The sequence below is a fragment of the Larimichthys crocea genome, chromosome XIII, assembly GCF_000972845.2.
Source record: "Larimichthys crocea isolate SSNF chromosome XIII, L_crocea_2.0, whole genome shotgun sequence".
Lineage (NCBI taxonomy): Eukaryota > Metazoa > Chordata > Actinopteri > Sciaenidae > Larimichthys > Larimichthys crocea.
In genome coordinates this window covers 14,004,924-14,032,573 of record NC_040023.1, presented here as the reverse complement: position 1 = coordinate 14,032,573, position 27,650 = coordinate 14,004,924, and the positions used below count along the sequence as shown (strand labels likewise).

At 40.9% G+C, this 27,650-nt stretch overlaps 3 protein-coding genes and 2 long non-coding RNA genes across 8 annotated transcripts; 2 read left to right on the top strand and 3 right to left on the bottom strand.

Moving 5' to 3' along the window:
• Positions 1 to 203: 203 nt before the first annotated feature.
• LOC104939011 (alpha-N-acetylgalactosaminidase) lies at positions 204 to 11,868 on the bottom strand. 4 transcript variants are annotated; one of them, XM_019262738.2, is made up of 11 exons: positions 11,777 to 11,868; positions 9,179 to 9,260; positions 8,150 to 8,306; positions 7,325 to 7,465; positions 6,443 to 6,654; positions 6,231 to 6,325; positions 5,855 to 6,016; positions 3,673 to 3,870; positions 3,369 to 3,509; positions 2,280 to 2,589; positions 205 to 236 (listed from the first exon to the last, which is right to left on the bottom strand). In XM_019262738.2, the coding sequence occupies exons 3-10, from the start codon at positions 8,302 to 8,304 to the stop codon at positions 2,383 to 2,385; spliced, it is 1,311 nt and encodes a 436-aa protein (XP_019118283.1). In that variant the 5' UTR covers positions 8,305 to 8,306; positions 9,179 to 9,260; positions 11,777 to 11,868; the 3' UTR covers positions 205 to 236; positions 2,280 to 2,382. The 4 variants fall into 4 exon arrangements, with proteins under 4 accessions (XP_019118286.1, XP_019118283.1, XP_019118284.1 ...); XM_019262739.2 differs by having other exon boundaries at positions 11,773 to 11,856; XM_019262741.2 differs by lacking the exon at positions 9,179 to 9,260 and having other exon boundaries at positions 204 to 236; positions 11,777 to 11,849.
• Positions 1,977 to 23,619, bottom strand: LOC113747328 (uncharacterized). The gene is made up of 2 exons (XR_003463571.1): positions 23,587 to 23,619; positions 1,977 to 2,284 (listed from the first exon to the last, which is right to left on the bottom strand). It is a non-coding gene; the product is annotated as an uncharacterized LOC113747328 (long non-coding RNA).
• LOC104936635 (uncharacterized) lies at positions 13,775 to 17,176 on the bottom strand. Its single transcript, XM_019262699.2, has 2 exons — positions 17,076 to 17,176; positions 13,775 to 15,447 (listed from the first exon to the last, which is right to left on the bottom strand). Exons 1-2 carry the CDS (start codon positions 17,092 to 17,094, stop codon positions 13,949 to 13,951), a joined length of 1,518 nt encoding a protein of 505 aa, XP_019118244.1. The 5' UTR covers positions 17,095 to 17,176; the 3' UTR covers positions 13,775 to 13,948.
• On the top strand, positions 15,841 to 18,017 carry LOC113747327 (uncharacterized). The gene is made up of 3 exons (XR_003463570.1): positions 15,841 to 15,974; positions 17,142 to 17,320; positions 17,546 to 18,017. It is a non-coding gene; the product is annotated as an uncharacterized LOC113747327 (long non-coding RNA).
• Positions 18,903 to 27,623, top strand: rrp15 (ribosomal RNA processing 15 homolog). The gene is made up of 5 exons (XM_027286774.1): positions 18,903 to 19,035; positions 21,648 to 21,967; positions 24,811 to 24,908; positions 24,995 to 25,178; positions 27,064 to 27,623. Exons 1-5 carry the CDS (start codon positions 18,999 to 19,001, stop codon positions 27,208 to 27,210), a joined length of 786 nt encoding a protein of 261 aa, XP_027142575.1. The 5' UTR covers positions 18,903 to 18,998; the 3' UTR covers positions 27,211 to 27,623.
• The last annotated feature ends 27 nt before the right edge of the window (positions 27,624 to 27,650 follow it).

Below are 27,650 nucleotides of genomic sequence, written 5' to 3'. Positions count from 1 at the left end.
CCAGATCACTAATTCATCACATATACTGTACCTGTAAACTTTCATTGTAGCGTTGCACAATATCTCAATCATCATTGTTAAACAGATTTAGATTTTAATTATCTTTTATTAATCATGATGCCTGAATGAATTGAATCAAATCAAGTCAAATCAAATCAGATTTTATTTGTATAGCCAAAGTCACAAAGTACATTTGCCTCAGAGGGCTTTACAATCTGTACAGGGAGTGACACCCTCTGTCCTTAGACCCTCAGTTCGAGTGAGGAAAAACTTGCCCACAAAAAACCTTTAACAGGGAAAAAAGGTGGAAGAAACCTCAGGAAGAGCCACAGAGGAGGGATCCCTCTCCCAGGACGGACAGACGTGCAATGGATGTCACGTGTACAGAACAAATCAACACAAACATATTGTACAATTACAATGACTGATAAAATGACAATGAATTACAATGAAAGATAAAATGACAATGAATTACAATGAATGATAAAATGAAAATGAATCACAATGAATGATAAAATGACAATGAATTACAATGAATGATAAAATGACAATGAATTACAATGAATGATAAAATGATTACAGTAGCAGTGGAGCCTGTGATAGAGAATCTTAATATTTAATATAATATAATCTTACATAAAACCTGATTTACATTAGAACTAATCCACAGATTAAGACTCAGCTCACACTTTATCTGACAGCAAGCCTAAACAAGCTTACCCAACACAATCTAAATGCACTTGACCCAATCTTCACCATGACCTTGCATTGCTCTGGGCTGAAGGTAAAGGCAGCAGGCCTCATCATGTCTGTGATTGTGTCCCAAGAGAGACTGAAGGAGTCCAAACATCTGATGCTGCTTTTTAGTCCACACTGCCCTTCAGTGGTGAGAGGATGTAAAATCTCTAGAGTCTCATGACAGCCTGAACTGGCTCCAAGGTGCAAGTGACTGAAGGTTTTTAATAAAATTATCATCATCACTGGGTTTTCTTTGTTCTGAGAAATACATTTTAATGAGCTCTGGAGATTTAATTAATCATAAGTAAACATAAAACTGCGAACAGACATTATACAGGAAATGCTTGAAGCCCCATTTTTCATGCACCATTTTATAATATGACCCCATATTATTTATTGGCCTACTCAGCAGCAGTATTTTGACTTAGAGGTAACAGATACTTGAGCAGAAGCATCACAGCAACATACTGCTGCTCTACAATCTTCAGGGCTCACTGACTGTTGGGCAGTGTCGTCCTGAACTCACTAAAAGAATATTGTTTGTTGAAAATGTTCATGTTTATGAGCTTTACTGCAATGTGTGTTGCACACCCCTTGTATGAAACTTTGTATCACCCACAAGATGTACGTAACGCTTTACGCCACTAAGTCTCACACCACCAACTCACTAATTTTGGTGAAACTGGATCATATTTTATGGAGAAAATGTTTTCTGCTTTTCCCTCTGATGTCCTCTGACTGCTCTGCCTCAACTCTCTGTGATTCTTATGTGAATATTTCAGATTTGAGATTTTTTATGTAAAATATGTAAAATGTAAAATGACCAAATCATTATTACTGGGTTCAAGTAAGAGTGTGACTTTACAATCACAGGTCTTTAAGTAAACTATGAGTTGGTTTTAATCCATACAACCATCCAGGAAATTCAGGTCTGCTAACTGATAAATGAAGGAAGTGTTACACTGTTAACCTAATGACTCATGTTTGTTAAGATAAATGTTATGGTCTGTTTTGACATAAATTCATATTTCATCATATTTCGTCACTGGATTTAATGGAGGCTTTGTTCTTTCATTATATGATGAGTTTCATTCCACATGCACACGTTTAATTCAGATGAGCTGTTAGCCAAACAAACTCAACTTTGAACTCAATTTGTTAAACCTGCTTTCTGATAAAGGTGAAACAGTGAACAGCCATAATAAATGTTCATCAATAAACGAGCAGACCGTGTACATGAGTTTTCACACTTTTATTTAAATGTAATTATTCTGATTCAAGTTCAGCACGTCTTTTGTTCCCTGCTAATCTACAGAGGAAACATAGACACACATACACATAACATGTGGCACAAATTCACAAATGATGAGTCAAAATCTAATTGTCATGGTTTTTATTGATCCCAACAAAACTTACAGCTACTAACAAACTATTTTATAAAACCACAGCTTAAATCAAATCAAATCAAATCAGATTTTATTTGTATAGCCCAAAATAACAAAGTACATTTGCCTCAGAGGGCTTTACAATCTGTACAGGGAGTGTCCTTAGACCCTCGGTTCCAGTGAGGAAAAACTTGCCCACAAAAAACCTTTAACAGGGAAAAAAGGTGGAATGGATGTGCATGTGTAGCATTCTCATTCTTTATAACACATCACGATGGCCAGGTCCAGCTTTGTGGAACGTGAGTCGTGAGCCTCTGTTATGCTGGTAGCGCAGTCTCTCAGTCTGTTTGGACTGTTGTTTAGGGTAGAGGTACCACATGACAACACCTGAGGGATTGATGGAGACTGTAAACTCTGTGGTGGCATTCAACCCTTTCACAGTGGAGCCAGAAAACACATCATAGGCCTAAAAGCAAGACAAGAGCATATGTTAGGCTGATGAAGACAAGGTCACATAGATCTGATGATCAAACAGCTCCACACTCTCCCAACTGTGTTCTCGTTAGGTTTATTTCATGTACCCAGCTTCAACATCCATGTCTGCGGTGGTCGAGCTCCATACTGAATGAGAAAGAGGGCGTGCTGTTAGCAAGAAAGCTGGTCAGTCAAGTTATTTTGTGATTGTTTTACAGCCGTTAGCTTCAGCACAAATAAACACACCCACACCACCGCACAAGCCTCTGGCTATTTGCTGCAATGCAGGCTTACTGATTATTTGTGGAGAACATAAATAATGTTAATGTTGAATCTTATTGGTTTTGTGTGCGACAGTTTCTCAGAAGGTAGAGCGGGTAGAGAGGTTCAATCCCCAGCTCTTCCAGTCTGCCTATACCACAAATTGCTCCTGAAGGCTGTGCCATCAGTGTGTGAATGTGTATGAATGGTTAGCTCCTAAAACTGATGAGCAGTTGGTACCTTGTATGGCAGCCAATGCCATCAGTGTATGAATGTGTGTGAATGGGTTTGTAGTGTAAAAGAAGCTTAAGTGATCAGCAGATTAGAAAGGGGTTAAATAAGTACAGTCCATTTATCATGTACATTAGAGTTATAGATACTGGTTTAGCATAACCTACTGTACACACACTGTTTAAAGTTTGAAGCTGGTACTAGAAAATCTAAAAATCTGTTTTATTGGACAACAAATGAATTAGTCGACAAATCATTTCATACACAAGCTGTACAAACCTCATAGTTGCCAGCTTCATAGTTAAGTTTAGCTAGAGAGGTGTGGTAGCGGTAGGGCATGTCAGTCCGTCGACTCAGGAACACAAGGGCGCTGGCTGACTTGGACAAAGGCCTCCAGAAAACCTCAATATGACTCTTCTCCTGTACAACACACACACACACGCACAAAAGAAAAGTATGAACAGTTACTCTAAATCTCCAAATTCTTCTCTGACCTCACTGTCAAACTGTCAGTCAACAACTTTTACATGAGTGTATTATTTGTTCACTGTAAATATACTGATGTCTGAACAATAATGAGGACCTGCAGTAGGCGTCTTCCCTGGATACCCATAGAATCCTGGTTGATGGCAATGGCCACTTTGTTTTGCAGGATGGCTCTGGCACCATTGTCCAGCTTTCGAAGATCATTGGACATGATGAGAGGAGCAGCCATTATAGCCCACAGAGCCATCTGAGAGCGTGCCTGGTCCATACTGAGACCAAAGTTTCCAATGATGAGCTGAGGAGAGATATCAGAGGTATATGAGGAATGAGACATTAAAGAAATTTTGTCATCTTCAATCAAAATAGAGTAAGGCATCCAAACATCTGTGGAAGGCTGAACACCTTAGTATGGATGGAAGACTTAAACATGTTTTCAAATGTAACCTCATTACAGAAAGTCACAGCTGTTACATGGCTAATAAACAAGGTAGCTATATACCATATGACTTCTGTATACAAGTCAAGGTTTGCCTGCAATTTGCCAGGTTGAACCAAATAAACCAAATATAACAAAGCAGTAAATAAATTCTTTACCATGAACTCCCACCGCCAGGTGGCCGGGCTCAGATTTAGAGATAGGGTCAGAAGCTCGGACATCCGGGGGAGCTTACAGTCTAAAGGAGCAAGCTGAGGTGGTTCAGGTATCTGACCTCCCTTTGGAGGTGTTCCGGGCACGCCCAACTGGGAGGAGACCCGGGCAGACCCAGAACCCACTGGAGGGACTATATAGCCCATCTAGCCTGGGATCCCCCAGGAGGAGCTGGAATGTGTTGCTGGGGAGAAGGACGTCTGGAGTGCTCTGCTAAACCTGCTGCCACCATGACCCGACCCCAGATAAGCGGAAGAGAATGGATGGATGGTTTTCAAAAAGGTAACCTTGGGACTGCAGTTAGTGATCCAAAACATAATTAACGTGTATGTGCTTCCAGGAGGTGGCAGGCCACTCCCATGTGTGGACAGATGCTGGCTGGGGTAAGTGCTGGCTCTGATGTGTTGTTGCCAGGCCTCACAGCTTCTGCTGAGGCTCTTCATTTTAACTACACCACAGTGTCCTTCATACAGTGAGGTAAGCACTCTTAAGTACAACAGCCTGACACAACAACGTGTGACGACCACAAAATGCAACCCAACCGCTCATCAGCTAGAATACTCTGAAAGTTTGGTGTCTCCATCCTGATCCTGTCATGTCTTAGACATTTGCTGGGACCTATACCATTCCTGTCACCTGCATGTTCGTGACAGAAGGTTCCCAGCAGGGGACACTGATAATGCCAAACATGAGCCTGATATAGGCCCATGTGAGTATTTATGGTCAGGTATTTTTGTGATGATTCTTCCATTTCCAGTTGGAAATAGGCCTGCAAAAAGCCAAGTGTTTTCAAGTAGCATTTATACATGGTAGAGGATAGGGGGGTTCACTGTCGCCTGAAAATCTCCACAGATATGTACTTTGTTAGTTGCCTTTTTGTCCACAGGTATGATTGGCGTTGCCCACTCAGACCACCTTGTATAAAATGTCTTGGTCCATGAGGTGTTGGTGTCGGCTTCCACTTTAGAGCACAAGGCAGGGTACCAATGCTCTCGTGCCAATGGGCACATGTCATTTTGATGGGTGCAAGGGATTGCTGAACAAGTTGTGTTTTTAATACCCATAACACAGCAACTTTCCTCCCTGCTGATTTTGTTGGTTAACCAATGCTACTCTTTCCACACAGACTGTCCAATCCTGTAGAATCCTCCAATCCATGCTATAAAATGCTCCATATGTCTCTCAGAGAGCAATAAATGATGAGTTGAACCACAAGATTTGTCTTCAATCACACATGTAACACTTTGGTGACATATCACTTAAGTGGTTAATAGGGCATACTGACCACTGTATCAATGAACAAAAAGATAATTGCATTCGTAAATATAGAAATAATGTGTTATGTGTAAATAGTGTTGTGCCTGGGCTCATTGGAACATGCCCAAGGCTGCTTATAGGATTTAGGTTGATCTTAGGGGGTCTAAGACCTTTAGTATGAAGAGCCCGCAGGAGGTATGCTGTTCATTTTTTTTATAATGTTTTAATTTTAATTTTAACGGCTCTGTTGAATTGTTCTAAAACGAGAGGAAAAAAGTAACTGCCTGAACATACACAGTCCCTGATTATATTTACAATAAGTTGTTTTATGCACTATGGTATTTGATTAGTAATGACAACAAATCCATCATACCATGTCAGGGTCATTCCATCGCCCGGGCCCAGCAGCCGGCTGCAGATCATCCTGGTTGTTGAAATACCAATCAACAATGCCTTGCATACTGTCCCATGAGTCCTGGATATCATAGTAATTCCTCCACAGGTGACAAATATCCCCCAGCAGAGTGTAGTTCACCTGGTAGGAGGAGAGAAATGGACTTAAGGGTGCTAACAAAAATATGTTACTACATGACTAAAATAACAAGTCATTTTGTCTGTTCAGATTTAACATTCTCCTTGTTTAAAACTGATTTTTGTTGTAGCAACCAGATTGTTTCAGAACAGTAGCACAGATCTATCCAAGTTCCAATGATCCAACAACTTGACAGTGATGTGGTGATGACACTCACATTAGGTGGAAGTCCTCCCAAATAGGCAGGCCAACTACAGGAGTAGGCTATAGGCCTGCCTGTAGCATTCAAAGCCTTGGACATCAGGGGGTAACCTGTGTGACACAAGAAAACCCTTACTATGGCTAGTCCATGACTTCTTGTACTAAAATAACTTTAGGTTTTAAATGTCTTCAGTTCATGCAGTTAAATAGGTTAGCTGATGCTCTTACCCAGCATTTGTTCTACAGGATTTGAGTAACAGCCGTCAAACTTTAGATAGTCTACACTCCAGTTAGCAAAGGTCTGGGCATCAAGCTCAATTTTATCCAGTGTAGTGCCAGGATAATGCATACACGTGTAAGTGCCCATGTCTCCATAGATACCAAGCTTCAGTCCATGGTCATGCATATACTTTGCCAGTTTTGCAATGCCACCTGGGAACCTGGAGGAAAGCACCGCACATGAGTTACTTTACAAGTAGCTGAAACAAAACAATATTCCAGAAGGTGGTATTAACCCTCACAGGGTTAGAGTTAGGATAATCACCAGAAACATTTTAAATAACCTGTGCTCAAACAGTTTAGCTAGATAGAAAACAATTAACCAGAGAAACAGAGGTCCACAACCTGGGAGTTGAGAACCAATAAATCTGAAGGTTCGCAACCTGATTTAATATTCTAACAATGGATATATTGGCTGGATAGATTCCAACAAGCAACTGATTCTGTTTAAACTGCAATGAATGTCTACATACAGTAAATTGCTCACACAGCATGCACATTGTACATGTGGGCAGATAAACAAATATGCAAATTCATTTTATTTTTTTTTATCTTTGTGTTTTTTAATTTTCTTCTGTGAATTACTGCATAATATGGCTTCTTTAGATCTGAAAACATTAAATGTATAAAATGAACATTGGTTGACATGGTCCTAGTGCAAAGTGCATACACACATAAAACTGGTCGCAGCAGGGTAGACATAATTTGCAGTCCTGCAGAGTTTCATTTTTGAAAGGAGGTCACCAGAATAATTAACAAATGTTTGAATGATTAAACAGAAATGAATGTTGACTCAACACAGACATCAGCACAGTGAGGAAGTAGACCAACCTGATGGGGTCAGGCTGCAGCCTCCCTTGTTCATCTCTCAGCCTGGACATCCAGCAGTCGTCTATAATTACATACTCATAGCCCAGCTCCTTCCAGCCATCCTCCACCAGCCGGTCAGCCATGTTTCTGAACAGATCCTCCCTGTGGACAGGATGGATGTTTCCACTCAACTCCAACAATGTGATAACACAGAACCATCAGTGAAGCCACTGTTGGAAACTCTTAGTTTAAAAAAATACTTGACAAGTGACTGGATGTACTATCTACAATGGGTGACGGACCACATAACAGTCAAACTCTTTACAAAGCCATTGAAGAGAAGAGTGAAAAAAATCATCATCATCATGAGAAGCTTTCAGTTTCTTCTTTGTTTTCTACAGTTATGATGCTAGCAGCATCTACGCTAACCTCACAGTCCCTTCTCACACACATGGTCACACACACCTAGTGTGAAGTACTAACTCAATACTTGCTCAGCAGTTGTATTGAGAATTCTGTCCCACACAATCACCTTAAACTGCTTTGACAGCACTGTTCATTTTCAATCATGTGCACTCTCGTCACGCACTTCAACACATGACAACACGCTTTGACATAAAGCACAGTGTGTAGTTTGAACTCCCTTCTGAACAGAACCAATCACAACTAAGGTTTTCACTGAAGCAGAACTACCTCATCGTGTGGTTTCCCACCTTGACACAGTTTCACAGTCCTTTCCTCTAGCAACTCACGGATTACTGTGAGGTTAGTTACTGGTTAAGCATTCAGTTATCTTTGTTCAAAATATCCAGTATGAACTAAGCCACAGAAATCTTCTGATCATACCTGATGCAGTTCTCTGGGTCATTTGCACAGTCAGTATCACAACGAAAGCGTTCCCAGGCCATCCATCCCATAGGTGGAGTCTTCAACAAACCATTGTCTAAGGCCACAGTCAGTGAAATCAGTGCAAGGAGCAGAGTTACTCCTAAGGGCCCCATCTCTAAGAGAAAAAAAAATGTTTACTCACCATTCACTCACAGAATACATTCAGAATATTATCTTTCCATGGTGGTAAAATGTATGTTTTTTAAATGTTACATCTGAGTTGGTTTTTCAGCCATTTTCTGATTCACATTACGTGTATTGTGCAGAATGTTTTTAAACATTTCAGATGATATTTTAACTGCTTTCATTACTTTAACACAGACTGATACTGCAGCTGCTTTCACCTTTTACTTCTCTACTGTTGGTTCAATTCCTTTCAGAGTTTTAGAAGTGGTCGATTATGTCTCCAGTGGCAAATGGTTGGACAAGTGTTAACACTGCCTGCACTTCCTGGAAAGTCCAATGTATGAAGTCCTTCAGCTTACCACACAAATAGACCTTTCACCTGATAATAGATGAGGTGTATATTGTGGCAGTGTTAACAATAAACCAGGCCATTGTCTGGACAATTCTGTGGCAGAAAATTAGGAAAGATGCTACATGAGCTACACATTATTGTCTACACTATATTTCATGTATCTTGTGTCTATCATCAGTCAGTGCGTGCTCAGAGTAAAGGTAAGCCAGACAGTGGCAGTAGAGATGCTGTGGTGTCCTCCCTGACACAGCTGTTTCAAGCTATTTGGGGGCCCCCATTTAAAGGAGAGATTCCTAACAGATGATCTGTCACAATACAACATTTTAAGAGGAAAACAGGCTTCAGTACATTAATAACTGCAACAGATGCAGTATGTTCCTGAAAAATGTTTAATGTAAACTTTGAAAACAAGGTGACATAAAAACTGTCAATAAAATCACTAAAACCATTCACCATACAAGTAAAGTGTCTGTCTCAAGAACTGTGGGAGAGATGAATTGAACAGTTACCTCTACAAGTAGCTGAAAAATCAGATCAATAGTGTGCACAGCTACTGCAGCTCCAAACTGGCATCCAACAGCTGTTACCTATCTGTGAGGACAGAACATTTGTAACCCTGTTAAAGAGAGTGCCTGGAACTTGCACACTGAGTTGAACAAGGTTAGGAAATAATCTTGTCGAGCCACAGAACATAGGAAGAAATCACTTTAACATCAAATCTCTCTCTCACACGCACACACACACACAAATTAAATTTTATTAAAAATGAGGCCTTACCTAACTCAACATTCAACAACACTCTCTTTCTAGAGACTTAGTTACTTTAGATGGGATCACCCTGGCCTCCAGCTCCACTGTAAAGAATCTTGGAGTTGTTTTTGATCAGGATTTGTCCTTTAACGTCCACATAAAACAAATTTCGAGGACTGCATTCTTCCACTTACGTAACATCGCTAAAATCAGACGCATTGTCTCTCAGGCGGATGCAGAAAAACTAGTCCACGCATTTGTTACTTCAAGGCTGGACTATTGTAACTCTTTGTTATCAGGCTGCTCCAATAAGTCTCTTAGGACTTTGCAGTTAATTCAGAATGCTGCTGCACGTGTTCTGACAGGAACCAAGATCAGAGATCACATCTCTCCCATTTTGGCTTCCTTGCATTGGCTACCTATTAAATCTAGAGTAGAATTTAAAATTCTTCTCCTTACTTACAAAGCTCTTCATGGTCAGGCACCATCATATCTAAAAGAGCTCATAATACCTTACTACCCCTCTAGAACACTGTGCTCTCAGGATGCTGGGTTCCTTGTGGTTCCTATAGTCTCCAAAAGTAGATTGGGAGCCAGAGCTTTCAGCTATCAGGCTCCTCTTTGGCCGACTCCCCATCTCGTTCTCTCTCGTTCTCTCTCATTCTCTCTCTCGTTTTCTCTGATCTGAACATGCTACCCAACTCCTGACACAAGCTGTGGTCATCTCAAGACGGGCTTCCCAGTCTGCACAGTGAATGATCCAGAGTGGCAGCGCGCCTGGTCTACAACCAACCCAAAAGCTCACATGTCACTGCTCATCGAGCGTCACTGGCTACCTGTGGCAGCCCACATTCTCTTGTCTGTTCAACCAGTTCCTACCCCTTTAAGAATTGTCACTGCTGCACTAAAACTTTCTTATCACACTGTACCTTGATTGTTCCCTTCTCTGTAAGTCACTTTGGATAAAAGCATCTGCTAAATAACTGAATGTAAATGTATTATCTGTCTCTGTCTGTCTGTCTGTAAACATACATGTCTCATTAATACATGTCACTAACTAAACTTCCTCCCCGGAGTTTCTGTCTGTCGTCCAGCAGGTTCTCATGGATGGTGGCTGCTGCTGTGATCCTGCATGATGTTCACTACATGTATTATTACTGTCATTATTGTTACCATATCTCCATTACAGTTTATAGTTAGTTCATGATTTGCTGCTGCTGTGCATCTGTATCTCTCTATCTCTCTCTATTTATCTGTCTATCCCCCCTCTCTCTCTCTATCTGCCCCTCTCTATCTTTAACTCAACCAGTCGTGGTGGATGACTGTCTACCAATGAGCTTGGGTCTGCCTGAGGTTTCTGCCTGTTAAAAGGCCACAGTCTCCAAGTGCTTGCTCATGGTGGAACTGTTGGTCTCTGTAAATAATAGGGATGCAACGAAATGAAATTTTCGTCCAAAACCGAAACTGAATAAAAATTAAATGGTTGGCCGAATACCGAAACCGAATATAAAATGCGGTTGTTAAATTTTTCACTATTTTTTTTACTATTGCATAAATAGCCTAGAATAAATTTGTAGACATGTTTTTTCAAAGAAAGTAAATGTTTATTTAATATCCTTCAAATATTCAAGTAGAATTTCCAGTTAGTATAATTATTATTTCATTTATACTGTTAGAAAGCCCATGTTGTTTAGATCACTGTTACTTTCTTCTTGAAAGAAATACTATTTAGTTTTATTATATTTCCGGTGAATTTCCATTTTTCCCACGTTCAAGAACGCATCATAGTGATTCCGACGATCATTGAATGCACCTCGCATGTGTGAGACTCGAGAGAAGTATATAGCTCTGCTAAAGAGCAGTGTATGATGTATGATGTATTTCTTGCCTGTGTTTTTATTATATCTTGCATCGTGGGTTTATTGTGTGTGAATGAGAAAAGAATCAGCAACCCTGGCCAGATCACCGCGCACGTTGTTTCATTGCATCAATTGCGTCACGCCACTATTCGGCCTTACTATTCGGCCACTTCACCGAAAGCCGAATGTGGCATTTTTTTTTTTTTTTTTTTTTTTTGCAATATTCGGCCGAATACTTTCGGTTGCCGAATATTCGGTGCATCCCTAGTAAATAATATTATGAGGAGTACAGTCTAGACCTGGAAAGAGATAACTTTCTTATGATGCACTATAAAAATGTACTTAAATTGAATTGAATTGTATCTGAAGTCACAGAGCCTTTGTTTACCAAACCACACACACACAGCCATAATGCTCTGACATGCCTTTTGAATATTTTCTCAATGTTACTGACAAACCGTTCTGAGGATGTTGAAAAGATGAAAATGACTGACCTACCTGTTCACCTTAAACTTCAGCAGGCACACGACAGTCAGTATTGTTCTCAGGCACATGACCACCTTCTCTTCCTGGTAAGCTGAGTGTCATGTGATTGCTCAGTGTCACATGATAAAACAGGAAACAGGTAGAGGAGGCAGACGGGAGATATGTGGTTTTGCACATTGTTTGCATTTACATGCTTATGACTCATTTGACTTTTATATTGTTGTTTCTTTCATGCTGCTGCAGTCAGTCTGATTCTGAAATGAGCACATGATGACTGTACTGTCATTCTTTAGAGACTTGACTCATGTTTCATGTTCTGCATGAGGTACTGACAGTTTGAATTCCTTTGTCCACTGTAGTCTTTTTCTTCACACGCTGGTTTAAACATGCTGTGGTTCACCTTGAAATACAGGTTTTTCCACATTCCGTCACGTATCACGTGTAGGTCAAATGGCCATGAACGCATCACCTTCCATTCCTACAGGTTACCTGAATGTGCCTGAGAGAAACTGTGAGCTCTCAGAGCCTTTTTTCTGAGAGAGAACACACACATCATTATTTGGCAGAACTAAATGTAATCTTGTGTGATTACAATGTCAAGCCGTCTAAGGTGAAAGCTTTTATGTGCAGATAGAATCATTGCATAAATAATAAACTCTGTGTGCAGCACATCAGTTTCATGCTTTGTGATGAAACTATGTTAAATAGTATTGTCTTTATCAAATAAAAGAGAAATCAAATTTGAAGTGGAGCCCTCTGATGAAATCTGGAATGTTAGAAATAATAATAATTTAATGAATCTGCACGGAGAGCAATTTAGCTCTCTTTCTAGCTTAATAGGTTACATCACTTCAAATAGTGGTTCTGGCTTTACACTGCTGGGCCTGTTCCCAGCAGGTCTGTTCATTCCATCCATGCTGCAGGTCCAGTGAAGAACAGCAAGTTCTTCAGTGACAGACAAACAAAAAACAAAACTTAAAACAGAAGATACGTTTTATTTCTTCTTGTTGACATTGTTTTTTGTTCACATGTTATCAACATATATTATCTGTGTCAATATCAAAACATTAAATATATTACAGCAATCGTGTTTATACTCTTTGTGTGACATCTTGATGTCATTTGTCCTTTTTTCTTTCTAGCTAAATAAAAAATGTCATCTGCTCCACTAGACAGTTACACTACAACTATAGTGAGGTAGGAATCAGATCAGTATGGTGTCATTCTATGTTTTTGTTATTGTCAACAAATCTTATGAATCAGAACCAACCATCTGTCCAGATATCTCTGTGGGACACAGCTGCAAGCCCACTAGTTCTGCTGAAGATATAAAAAGAAATATGTTAAAACTACCTAAAAAATTATTTCTTTGAGTAATCCATAATTCTCTGAAACAGCTGCTTGCTGTATTGTTTATTAGCACTCACCAAACAGGAGGAAATAGTGCATTTATTGCCACTACTGTTTTCCAGTGGTGGATTAATCCACATTTAGCTCTGTAGTGAGTATTGCCCTGTTAGAAGACACGGAAAGTGGGATTCAGTCCAGTCAAAGGACAGTGTGTGTTCATGGAAGAAGCGTGTCACTCATTGCGACACTGTGGCTTATTGATGCATTTTAATGGAAGTCTATGGCAAATGGAAGTGAAAGTCTATGTGGAAGTGCTACAAACAGTAGTTCCCACTTCAGGCCCTGTGTTAAAATGTCAGAAATAAACATGTTTACAGCCTGGTACAAAAAACAGTTTTGGTCTCTGTAGCTAATTTCCCCGTTCATGACAACTGTACTGAGGGTGAATTTATATACAACTCACCTGTTCACATTATATTAAGGCTTAAAGGCTGCTTTGATTGACAGGTGCCATTACAGGTGGCTTGCTTAAGTAACCAGACTTCATTCAGCCCGCCTCAGCTACACCCATGCTCCATGTTTTTTAGATTTGATAGGAGGCAGCAGAGGCAGGGCTGCCAACATGGTGGCAAAGGCTCTTCAGAGACATGTGGGTGACGTCACTGAGACTCTGTCCATTTTTTATACAGTCTATGATCAGCACATGAAATTTAAATTTTAAAATATAGAACATCACCACACTTCTTTAAAGTAGAGTAATTAAGAGCCGCTTAGTAGTACAAATGACACAATGACTTCTCATAGGGCATTAATGTTTTTCACAATAGGATCTTGTTAAAATGGATTTGTCATAGCAAACACATAAGCCACAGGCAACTGCAGTCCAATGTTGACAATATGCCATTTTCCCATCACTAATGCTCCTAAGACCAACCCCACTATTGTTCCCAAAGTTCCTGGCCATGAGGACCACCTCCCAGCTACAGCTGCCGCTGCACCCACACACACCCCAGTGGCTCCCACCATCCCCAGCAATGCCCCTGCTTTCCCCCCATCTCCCAGCACTGGGGATAAAACCTTAACCCCAGCCAGTAAACCAAGTGCCACTAAAGCTGCCCCTGCTATGACTTTCACCTCTCCAGCTGCTCGCCTTACTAGTGGCCCCCCGACTGTAGCACCCAAACCCAGCTCACACAGTTTTGCCACAAAGAAAGCTGCGTTCAAAGCTTCCAGAGAGGACTGCTGGTTTATACGAGTGTTGATGTCTTCTTTGGACTGACTCTGTCCTGCTGCTCTCATCTTCATGGCAGTTGATACAACCACCTGACCAGCGTGAAGGGTGAGCATGGCAATGACGAACGTCGCAAGCATTCCCATACACCCAACCAACATCCAGAACTTGAAGTCAGAAGACTTCAGAAGCATATAGGCTATGATTGCAACTAAAGCCAAAAGTACAACAAACACAGACTGGTGGTCACCATAACCAAACACCCCAAACCCTGATGTTACTATGGCAACCACTGTCATTGGTATTCCTGCGAAAGCCAAAAAGTCCACATATTTGACTACCACGGTGTTGATCCAGTCTTGCAAGGTTCTTTGCTCCATCTCTGCCTCCTCCCTCTCCGTCTTCTTCCTCTCTATCTCCTCTCTCTGCATTCGCTCTGTCATCCATGCCATCCTGGGCTCCATCCCAATGGTATCACCTCCCTTCTCTAGCACCAGGATCCTCTCCTCTATCTGCACAGCCACTCTCTGTCTCTGCTCAGTCTCTGTAGTCTCGATCTTTTTTCTTTCTGTTTCCGCCCAGGCTGCAGTTCCCAGAGTGCAACAAGACTCTCCCTGTTTCCAGAGGATCTTAAATACATAATGCAGGGGAGGCTTGATCACAGTCAATATACTCAGTGCCCACAGAAGGCCCATCATGCCGTAATTTCTCACAATCCATTCAATAGCGACCCCGAGTGTGGCTCCGCTAAGAGTGGTCCCTAGAGCCCCGGCAAAACCTGCCATTGTCCACAAGATAACGGTGTCTATGTGGGAGGCACCGCAGTTCCTTGTGACCACGAACACTGAAGCCACTACGGCTGCCAGAATCACACCAGCCACGACTGAGGTCATCGCTGTGGTCAGTGCTGTGGCTCCAATAAGGGTCCCTAACCCCAGAGGACCCACTGTCCTGACTTCCTCCATCACTGGTTTCATTGGAGCAGCTGCAGTCATCACTAAGAGAGACTGGTCCACCGGGTCCTCTGTGATTCCCAGTATGCAGCCTGCTACTGCTCCCAGTGCGAACCCCACAGCCGTCTCCATTAAAGGGCTTTTAGCTCCTGAAACACAACAAGAACAAAGCTGTTAATCACTGAAAATGTGTTGCTTCATTTTTTGTATGTGGGGTTCCCTTACTTTGTTCACTTGGTTTCTTTTTCCAGGTTTTATAATTTAGTTTTTGTTTTGGTTGAATTTTGACTTAATAAATATTCTAAAACCTCGTTTAACATGATGTGTTGTCGAAAAAAGTACTTAATATTTACTTCATAACAAATTATCATTTTGTCACGCAGTGAGGTCAAGCTGGGTTTTTGTTCTGTCTCGTCATTTCCTGTTTTATTTAGATATTTACCTGTCCTCTCGTTTCAGGTCACTTGCCCTTCCTCATGTGGCACCGGTCTGATTGTCTTCCCCGCCCTGATTGTTTCCACCTGTTCCCCATTACCCTGTGTATATCTTGTCTGCGTCTCCCTTTGTCTTGTGCCAGAGTGTTTCGTTCATTTCGTTCACCCCAGCCAGTCTTTTCCACAGTCCTTGAGCTACCTTGCTTCCCCACGTAACGTGTGCTTGTTGTTTTTGCCTCCACGTGAGTGATTTTTTTGTTGTAAATTTCATAGTATATGGTTATTGTTTTCTGTTCACTTTTTTAGCAGCCTTAGCTTTTGTCCTCCCTTTGTGGAGTGATTTTTCTGTTATGTTTTCTTCCCTGGTGGTTTTGTTTTGTAGAGTATTCTTCCTGTAGACGTATCTTTATTTTTGACTCTAGAATAATTTTCATAGTCTGTTCTTTTTGTCACTCAGTGTTGGAGTTATTCAAATAAAGTTCTGGCCAGTTGGTCATTCATCTGCATCTGAGTCCTTAAGTCTAGGTCTGACACAATTTTTTTTTTTTATTTTTTTTGTTGTCTTTATATTTCCCTTCATACGTAGACTTAGTCTTTATTATTAATATAGCGTTATGCACATGAGGCTATTGACAGGACTTTATTTATTTGGAACATAATGTATAAGCACAAGCCTACTTAATAATATTATAAATCTACATGATGGTGTCCTTCTTTATATGCCCATCAATTGTTTTTAAGCTTAATGAACACAGATGCTGTCACTAAACCGTGGTCTGGATGCTGTTTTTTTTCTGTTACTTTGCTATTACACAGTCTTGGGCCATGGTGATGTAGCATTTTACTACACATTATACTTTAAGATATCTGTGAGCAATACAGACTTATAGTTTTCTTTTTTTTCTGCATATTGAAGTGAACACATGATGATACATGGAATATAGAGCTTTCATTGACTGTGTTACAGAAAGATAAATGTACCATTGAATGCACGAGTGACTAAAGTTGCCATGTGAGTGAGACTCTGAACAGACCAGTCGATCAGGTTTAACCAGCACACACACCACGCTGACTTGATTCCTGTCTGTTCACACTGTACACGTGACACTAGCTCCTCATGACATTAACTTATGGCTGTGATCGTAAAGATAAAAAATAAAAAGAAGAAAGGGCGGACATATAAATGTCATTATAACCCTCCAAAGTCAATGAAAATGATATGTACACTCTGCATGTAGAAAGTGGAAGCACTGGAAGCACATTGTTAAGTTTACATAAACAGAGCGGGCAACATTCTGTCATGAGCACAGAGATAAATGAAAAGGCAGAGTCTGAGTCTTTACCTGGTTTAGTCTGAGCCATGTTGTTCTGAGATGGGCAGTACACTGAAGAATCCTCTTCCTGTGTAGTTCTCTCAGGCTTTCTCCAAACCTGTTTCCAGAGACAACAGCTCCCTGTGAGTTATAAGATGAGGATGGAGGTGCTTCATTTTCTCCTGTTTATAAAGCAGCACAGGACACGCCCTCACCGGTTCCGCCGTTTCTCCAGGTGACACTGTCCTAATCTCCAGGATCTCTGTATGGTACTGGTAAGGCAGCATTCTGTCATATGTCTCCTCATCCTCATCTATCACATCCTGTCTGTCATTCCCTTACAACAGTTTCTCTGAGAACCAGTTCTAACCCTTAGACACTGGGTGATTTCACCATATGTTGCCCTGTCACAGTTAAAGAGGTCATGCGTTCGACGGTCTTGACATTTGTTATTTATTTTGGTTCAATGGTTTCTCCAATAACAAACCCTGGGCTTCCAGTTTTAGGTACAAAGAAGAGCTGAGGAGGACACAGAAGGAGAACCCCCACCAGAAAATAGACACCTCACTCCACACCTCGACATAGAATATAATTCCTGAATACATAAAGCATGTAAAAGACTGTGAAATATCCACCAATGTGCTTTGATACACAAACACAAGCAAGTAATTCATTGTTTTATGACTCCTATTTCTAGCAGTGTGTGCCAGATTTGGTGAATATTCAGTGAATGTGAGTGGTGATGCAACAACAAGATGCAAAATAGTGAAAACCTGTTGGAAATGCATGTGTCCTGTAATGAACTAAAGAAAGAATTAAAGAATATGTTACATGTCATGATCCAGGCCGGGACTTTTGAGCTCAGATTTAATGGAGATGAATTCAAGTTAAAATGTTCCTTTTCGAATAAAGTGATGCTGAAATCATACACAATGTATGCATCATTTTATTAGAACAATGGTGCAGTAAAAGAACTTAAAATTCACCACAGAAGTAACTGGGGACTTGTCAGGAAAAAATTAGATTTGTTTATTTAATGACTTTTCTAAATCTGTATCTTAGAAAAGAGATTATTATTTGATTTCGGAGTTTCCGAGGTGCACTTGAAGGCACCATGAAGCCGCTCACACGCTTTACCGTACAAACCGATGTAGTCGGGCAGTAGATTTTAAAGTGTAGATAGCGTTACCGCAATGCTGATACTGCGCTAGCTTCAAAATAAATGTGACGTTAGGAGGCCAATCTGTCCATGGAAAAATCTCTTTGTCAGCAGATATCTGAGTCACTACAAGACTGAACCAGCAAAGCAGTTTAATGTTTACATGTGCAGTATTTATTCAGTTTGGGGAACTCCACTATCTCCATAAGCTTTGACGGGGCTAGAAAGTTTCTCCGTTGCTAGGTCGTTACTAAGGCTCGAAAATCAGATTATATTATATTTTATTTATGTTAGTAATTGTTGTATAATCGCAATATTTGACTTGAGAGTGAGCTTTAACTCATTATTGACACTTCAGTGACGTCCTGACTGCCGTGCCAATAATGACGTTAAAGCACACTCTGTAATATTGCTTAAATATATTCAGTCCATCTATATTCCACGGAGCCCGTCTGGTGTCATGGGTGGAAAAAAATATTCCGTGGCTACGGATTAATAAGGCGTGGTCATTTTGTAATCTACAACACGAGAAACGTTCTTTCTGGCATCAGTAGCAGTATTACAGTGATATTCTTAAATCATTCATACAATAATGTCCTACAGTTATCATCTGAAGTGAAGGATGACTTTAGGATCAGGAGCCACTGAAACAAACGGACTGTGAATGTGTTCAGAGGTCCGTTCATTAAACGGGATGGTGGTAGTGTGTAGTGTGTAGTGTACAGTGTACGGCAGGCGGAACGTTCGCTCTGGGATAGTGGAGCGCTCCGGAAGCCTTTGATTGAAACAGCAGGATGGCAGCTGTGGAGGAGACACGCGTGCAGACACCAGGTGAGTTCACAGAAACCTGTCATCACACTGTGGAGGAAAACACGCGTGGACGTGAAGGCTCACTGCTGTCTTCAGTGTGTCAGATAGTCGTCACGCAGCTAGCTAACGCGGCTAACCTCCAGCCTGCTGGGAGCTAAGCTATGTGTGCTAGCTCCATGGCTAGCTTAGCATTAGCCCTGCTCATGCTGGCTGCTCACTTCATGTAACTGGACTTCAGCTGGAGGACACGGTTCTGTTCATGTTCTGTTCATGTTCTGTTCATGTTCTGTTCATGTTCTGTTCATGTTCTGTTCATGTTCTGTTCATGTTCTGTTCATGTTGTGTTCATGTTCTGTTCATGTTCTGTTCATGTTCTGTTCATGTTCTGTTCATGTTCTGTTCATGTTCTGTTCATGTTCTGTTCATGTTCTGTTCATGTTCTGTTCATGTTCTGTTCATGTTCTGTTCATGTTCTGTTCATGTTCTGTTCATGTTCTGTTCATGTTCTGTTCATGTTCTGTTCATGTTCTGTTCATGTTCTGTTCATGTTCTGTTCATGTTCTGTTCATGTTCTGTTCATGTTCTGTTCATGTTCTGTTCATGTTCTGTTCATGTTCTGTTCATGTTCTGTTCATGTTCTGTTCATGTTCTGTTCATGTTCTGTTCATGTTCTGTTCATGTTCTGTTCATGTTCTGTTCATGTTCTGTTCATGTTCTGTTCATGTTCTGTTCATGTTCTGTTCATGTTCTGTTCATGTTCTGTTCATGTTCTGTTCATGTTCTGTTCATGTTCTGTTCATGTTCTGTTCATGTTCTGTTCATGTTCTGTTCATGTTCTGTTCATGTTCTGTTCATGTTCTGTTCATGTTCTGTTCATGTTCTGTTCATGTTCTGTTCATGTTCTGTTCATGTTCTGTTCATGTTCTGTTCATGTTCTGTTCATGTTCTGTTCATGTTCTGTTCATGTTCTGTTCATGTTCTGTTCATGTTCTGTTCATGTTCTGTTCATGTTCTGTTCATGTTCTGTTCATGTTCTGTTCATGTTCTGTTCATGTTCTGTTCATGTTCTGTTCATGTTCTGTTCATGTTCTGTTCATGTTCTGTTCATGTTCTGTTCATGTTCTGTTCATGTTCTGTTCATGTTCTGTTCATGTTCTGTTCATGTTCTGTTCATGTTCTGTTCATGTTCATGTTCATGTTCTGTTCATGTTCTGTTCATGTTCTGTTCATGTTCTGTTCATGTTCTGTTCATGTTCTGTTCATGTTCTGTTCATGTCATGTTCATGTTCTGTTCATGTTCTGTTCATGTTCTGTTCATGTTCTGTTCATGTTCTGTTCATGTTCTGTTCATGTTCTGTTCATGTTCTGTTCATGTTCTGTTCATGTTCTGTTCATGTTCTGTTCATGTTCTGTTCATGTTCTGTTCATGTTCTGTTCATGTTCTGTTCATGTTCTGTTCATGTTCTGTTCATGTTCTGTTCATGTTCTGTTCATGTTCTGTTCATGTTCTGTTCATGTTCTGTTCATGTTCTGTTCATGTTCTGTTCATGTTCTGTTCATGTTCTGTTCATGTTCTGTTCATGTTCTGTTCATGTTCTGTTCATGTTCTGTTCATGTTCTGTTCATGTTCTGTTCATGTTCTGTTCATGTTCTGTTCATGTTCTGTTCATGTTCTGTTCATGTTCTGTTCATGTTCTGTTCATGTTCTGTTCATGTTCTGTTCATGTTCTGTTCATGTTCTGTTCATGTTCTGTTCATGTTCTGTTCATGTTCTGTTCATGTTCTGTTCATGTTCTGTTCATGTTCTGTTCATGTTCTGTTCATGTTCTGTTCATGTTCTGTTCATGTTCTGTTCATGTTCTGTTCATGTTCTGTTCATGTTCTGTTCATGTTCTGTTCATGTTCTGTTCATGTTCTGTTCATGTTCTGTTCATGTTCTGTTCATGTTCTGTTCATGTTCTGTTCATGTTCTGTTCATGTTCTGTTCATGTTCTGTTCATGTTCTGTTCATGTTCTGTTCATGTTCTGTTCATGTTCTGTTCATGTTCTGTTCATGTTCTGTTCATGTTCTGTTCATGTTCTGTTCATGTTCTGTTCATGTTCTGTTCATGTTCTGTTCATGTTCTGTTCATGTTCTGTTCATGTTCTGTTCATGTTCTGTTCATGTTCTGTTCATGTTCTGTTCATGTTCATGTTCTGTTCATGTTCTGTTCATGTTATGTTCATGTTCTGTTCATGTTCTGTTCATGTTCTGTTCATGTTCTGTTCATGTTCTGTTCATGTTCTGTTCATGTTCTGTTCATGTTCATGTTCATGTTCATGTTCCTGTTCATGTTCATGTTCTGTTCATGTTCTGTTCATGTTCCGTTCATGTTCATGTTCTGTTCTGTTCATGTTCTGTTCTGTTCATGTTGTGTTCATGTTGTGTTCATGTTCATGTTCTGTTCCTGTTCTGTTCATGTTCTGTTCATGTTCTGTTCATGTTGTGTTCATGTTCATGTTCATGTTCTGTTCATGTTCTGTTCATGTTCCAACAAAGACAACAACGTAACATTTGTGTAAAGAAGTCTCTTCCAGTAGCTGGTGACATTCCTAAAAGCTGAGCTAAGATTTTCATATTGTGTCTCCTGCAGAGCCTCAGTTTGAGGAGAACGATGATTATTCTGATGGAGGGAGCTTCGATGAAGGGTCAGATGACGAAGCAAGTGATGGAGGAGAAGATCACAGAGACGACAATGATGATGATGATGATGATAATGTGGAGAGTGATGGGGAGGAGGCAGAGGATGAGGAGGGTGATGAGGGTAATGCTAGTGCTGGCTGGGCAGAGGCCATGGCAAAGATCCTGGGGAAGAAAACCCCCGAGAGCAAGCCCGGCATCCTAGTGAAGAACAAAGAGTTGGACAAGGTGAAGGAGAAGGAAAGACAGGAGCAGCTGGAAAGAAAGAAACAGGTAATCACACCATCAAGTACTCAGTGATGCATGCTGTGAGGCCACATTCATGATCTGTCTGTGTCCTGTGTAGTTCTAATATAACAGCATTTCATAACTAACCCAAAACTGAATGAACTGACTGACTTGGCTGAAGTAGGTTGTTTCTGTTGGCTGCTCTGAATTGTATCCTCCATGAATCCCAGACGCTCTGCTGCTGTTCACTGTGACTCCACTCAGCTGACAGCTCAGTCAGCAGCCGGGCAGGAGAGATGCTGCATGCATCGGATAACTGAACACGGACACAGACTTCTCTGGAAAATCCATGTTTTCACATTACAAATGATAATCAGATTAAACCTGAGTGTCAGATAAAACGCAGATCTCAGGAGTTAGGCCACATTCAGACAGGATCCGGCATGCTGCAGCCACCAATTAGACTATGACAGAGACTATGGTGGACAATATTTAGTGCAATATTTTGCTTGTGTTTGATATTATTGATGTGGTTATTTTTATATTAATCAATGTTGAAAATGAATTGAACTGAAAATGACCTGAACAAACCGTCCCCATACCCCCTCCACTCACCCTCCCTTTTAAGCGTGAGGGACAAACTACTGTTGCCATGAGAAACAGGAAAAACCCAAAACACGCTAGAGCCAGTGTTTGGTTTGTCCACTCTGGGCTACCATAGAAACATGGTGGTTCAACATGGTGATCTGCAGTGTCTGTAGATATGAAAGTCTCATTCAAGGTAACAAAATCATAATGATTTTTATTTTCAGGTAATTACACACTAATGGAAACACAGTTATGAACATTCTATTCAGTTATTTAAATGTGAAATAAGTGAAAGGTCTGCATCTTGTCCTGCTAAATATTCTCAGAATCAGTTTGCCAGTTAGCTTGTCACATACACATAGAAGGAAGGCTGGGATGATTGTAGGAGTCACTGTGCTGATCAGCTGTCTCCAGTGTTCACTCATCCTCACCACCTTACTGAAGACATGCCACAAGCCAGCCTGCTTATCAGCTCGGGCTGGGACGACATGCTTTTCTCCTGATCTCATTCTTTTACCATTCTTTGGGTGCTGATTTGATTTAAATTGCGATTCTTCAATTTTGCCGATTTGCGATTTCTAGTTAGCTTTTTTTAAAACACCAAACCATGTGAAAGAGTTGAATGATGTCAGTTTTTAGGGTTTCTTTAGCAGCGATATATATGAACCATTTTAACTGCTACATTTGAACATACACTCTCTTTTCAAAAGCCTGGACTGCATATAAAAGAGGTTAAAAAAAAAAAAAGATTAAAAAAAGAAAACAAATACTATTTAAAAAAATATATACTTTTCTGAGGATTGTACTTTCCACATCTGAAACCTTTCTAACAGAATGAATTAAAAGTATAGACTTTCTGATGTAAACTGCTACATCTTGCTGGTGGAGGTTTTATTGCTGCACATTTTTGCAAGTTGTCCACCATTCTCTGCTTTGTTTTTTTCTTCTTCGCCTTCTGTTTAGGTTTTTCCCACTGACGGATATGAACGAAATATAAACTAAAATGAAGCATTTAAATTTGGAAAAAAAAAATTGAACAAAAAATCGCAATACTTATGTGAATCGATGTGAGTGACACCCTCTGTCCTTAGACCCTCGGTTCGAGTGAGGAAAAACTTGCCCACAAAAAACCTTTAACAGGGAAAAAAGGTGGAAGAAACCTCAGGAAGAGCCACAGAGGAGGGATCCCTCTCCCAGGCTCTATCAAAAAGGAAAGTCTTAAGTCTATTCTTAAGAGTGTTGATCGTGTCTGCCTCCTAAACCCAGAACAGTAGTTTGTTCCACAGAAGAGGAGCCTGATAGATGAAAGCTCTGGCTCCCAATCTACTTTCGGAGACTATAGGAACCACAAGGAACCCAGCGTCCTGAGAGCGCAGTGTTCTAGAGGGGTAGTAAGGTATTATGAGCTCTTTTAGATATGATGGTGCCTGACCATGAAGAGCTTTGTAAGTAAGGAGAAGAATTTTAAATTCTATTCTAGATTTAATAGGGAGCCAATGCAAGGAAGCCAAAATGGGAGAGATGTGATCTCTGATCTTGGTTCCTGTCAGAACATGTGCAGCAGCATTCTGAATTAACTGCAAAGTCCTAAGAGACTTATTAGAGCAGCCTGATAACAAAGAGTTACAATAGTCCAGCCTTGAAGTAACAAATGCGTGGACTAGTTTTTCTGCATCCGCCTGAGAGACAATGCGTCTGATTTTAGCGATGTTACGTAAGTGGAAGAATGCAGTCCTCGAAATTTGTTTTATGTGGACGTTAAAGGACAAATCCTGATCAAAAACAACTCCAAGATTCTTTACAGTGGAGCTGGAGGCCAGGGTGATCCCATCTAAAGTAACTAAGTCTCTAGAAAGAGAGTTTCTGAGGTGTTTGGGTCCAATTACAAGAACTTCAGTTTTGTCTGAATTTAACATCAGAAAATTGTAGGTCATCCAACTTTTTATATCCTTAAGGCATGTTTGGAGTTTAGTTAACTGATTGGTTGCATCAGGCTTGATCGATAAATATAATTGGGTGTCGTCAGCATAACAATGAAAATTAATGGAGTGATTCCTAATAATGTTCCCTAAAGGAAGCATATATAAACTAAATAGAAGTGGTCCTAGTATGGAGGATTCAGTCGTGGAGATGCCCAGACTCCAGCTGAGCTGATGAGTTGGAGCTTGTTGGGCTTATCATGGGTGCTTTCAGGACGGTCTGGTTGCCTTTCAAGGTGACAGTAGAACTCATTCAGGTCATTGGCCAGGTGCAAGTTTATTTATTCATGGAGTAAGGGTGTTTGTTTCCATGTCCAACAGGTTGACAAGAAGCGAGCGTGGGAGATGATGTGCAGGGAGAAACCTGACATAGTGAAGGACCGTGAGACAGAACGAGCTCTTCAAAGAATTGCTACCAGGTCTTTATCTCTCTTTCTCTGAGGGCTTGTTCAACCTTCTCAGGTAACGTGTGGTTCCTGATTCCACTCTGTCTGTGTGTGCTCAGGGGGGTGGTGCAGCTGTTCAATGCGGTGAGGAAACACCAGAAAACAATCGATGACCAAGTAAAGGAAGTTGGTGGCTCAGAGAGGAAGAAGGCGAAGTTACTGTCATCTGTCTCGAAGAAAGACTTCATCGATGTGCTACGAAGGACGGATGGAAAACAAGAGCGCAAGACTGAAAAGGACGCTGTAAGTTCACTGATGTCTTTGGTTCATGATAATATAGAAAACATGTTTGTACTTATTTTATACTTACTTTTACATATGAAAATACTTGTGTAGTGAATCTACACAGAGTGAGAGTAGTTCTTCACAATGACTGTCAGATATGAGTACATGAGTCAGTAATCCATGAAGAACTGTCAAAGTCTGAACCGGACACAGTATAAATGAACATTTTCATTTTCAAATAGAAAATGGCAAACAAAGTCAATGCAGCACGAGGCACGGCATGATGGGAAATGTAGGCTGTAGCGTTACATGGAGTTCAGTGCTGAGCAGACGGTGGTGGAGTGAAGCAGCGTGCTCACAGTAAATCTTTTAACTAGCTTTTGGAATACACTTGTGAAATGAATAAGCGGTGACACTGATATGACGGACTGACACGCGTCACATCACTCTGCTTATCACATCTGTTTGATATGTTAGCCTGGTAGCTAGCCAGTTCTATACTGTGTCTCAGTTCACATTCTGTGTAGTACTCTGTACTACATGTACTTTCTGGCATAGTGCACTAATTTCAGCAGAGCAGTGCTGTCTCAATTTGAGCACAGCCGTTGTGAACTTAACGAAAATGACAACTTAGAGTTGTACATCACAGTATTCACCGCAACCGCTCAGCTCCAGCACCTTCTTTCCCTCCCTGTCTTCTACATACTGAGGGCAAGAAGTGTCCAGCATCATCATGAGTGCACCATCCAGGTACTCACAGGACACTGTATTTTGACATAATGACAGTGAGAACGCACTTATGGACTCAAAATAGGTTGTAAGTGTAAGTATGGAGGTATGTGAATTGAGTCAGTGTGATGTAGCAGATTGAAAGAAGCTTCAGAGCAGCACTGTGAGCTCAGCAGACGACGGTGCGGTGTCTGAGTCAGATGTAATGCTGCAAACTAAATAACTTTAGCATATTTTATTCTGGTCTTCTAATACAGCATCACAGGAGTCTGATAAGAGCAGTGTGGAATGTAACTAAGTATTTTATTTACTCAAGTACTGCACTTAAGTATAGGTTAGACTACTTGTCCTTTAGTATTTCTCTGGTATTTTCTGCTACTTTGTACTTGTATTGGACACCACTGTGCTGTGCGCAGTGCTGATGTTTACCTTGATTGATTTCTGTTTGAAATGAATCAGCAACAGTGAACTGATGTTTTTGATGTATTTATTTATTTTCTCACTGTTCATTTTTTGACCGCAGATTGTGAAATGTTTTTATTCCAGCTCAAAAATTGTCTATCAGTATTGTATGAATGTTTCCACTCTGATATCATCATGGTATCCGTCTTAAAGCTCACAGTGGTCAAGGCCAGATTCCACTGGGCAAGGATGCAAAATGTTCAGAGGCACCGGAGCTGATCGTGACTGCTCTAGTCAATGTTTGAGTCCCTACTGGAAGCGTTGTGGTTTTAGTTTACGAACTGCTGAGAATACGCAGTCAGCCACATCAATCTGCACAGAGCAGCTGGAGCTGACCAGAGGTCAGACGCAGAAACAGCATAGACTTTCAAAATAAAACACCCTGTGCAAACTTGTGATTGTAAAAACAGCTGAAAAGGAAACAGTTGAACTACGTAGCGTATTCAGTAGTGCATAAATAAAGGACAAATCTGAGCAAGTTAACAAAGTCAGACCAAAACAGTGTCATGGCCGATGTGATGAGCTGTTATTCATTGAGCGCTCTCATGGTGTCACTCTTGCTCCATGGAAGCATCGATGTAGCAGAACGTCACTGGACCTAAAGCATGCAGCACAGAGAGTGAGTGTGTGACTGGTGTGTGTGTGTGTGTGTGTGTGTGTGTGTGTGTGTGTGTGTGTGTGTGTGTGTGTGTGTGTGTGTGTGTGTTTGCAGGCTCCAGCAGCAGAGGAGAAGCCCGCCTGGAGTGTCCTCAGAGACGACTTCATGATGGGAGCCACCATGAAAGACTGGGACAAAGACAGCGACAAAGAGGAACCTGACACACATTCAGGGGGGGTGGAGGAGAGCGACTCAGACTGACACCGTCCAAACAGACTGAGGGGAAGGTGATGCCTTCAGGGACGGTGTGTGAAACAGAAGTCCTGACCTGCAGAGAACCGCTTCAGCCTCAGGAACATCCTTCACATCTCTGGAGGTGAAGATCTGGAATCTGATCCCTGAGCGTTCACCTTCTGATATTTGTTGTGCATAGAAGGTAAACATCCTGTACTCTGACGACGTGAGACGAACTGTTACAACAAACGTGATGTAACAGATTCTGAGCCTGGAGGAAGTCACTGTGGACTTCCTGTCCTCCATCATGGATTCAGCATCAGTTTGCTTCCATTCTGTTCACAGATCATTTAATAGATGAAAGACTGTGAGGGTGTGAACTCTGTAAATATGAATGTTTTCTACAGCTGCTTGAATAAACAGCCACTTCATGTATCCTCTTCAGTGCTCCGTGTTCTTCCTGTAGA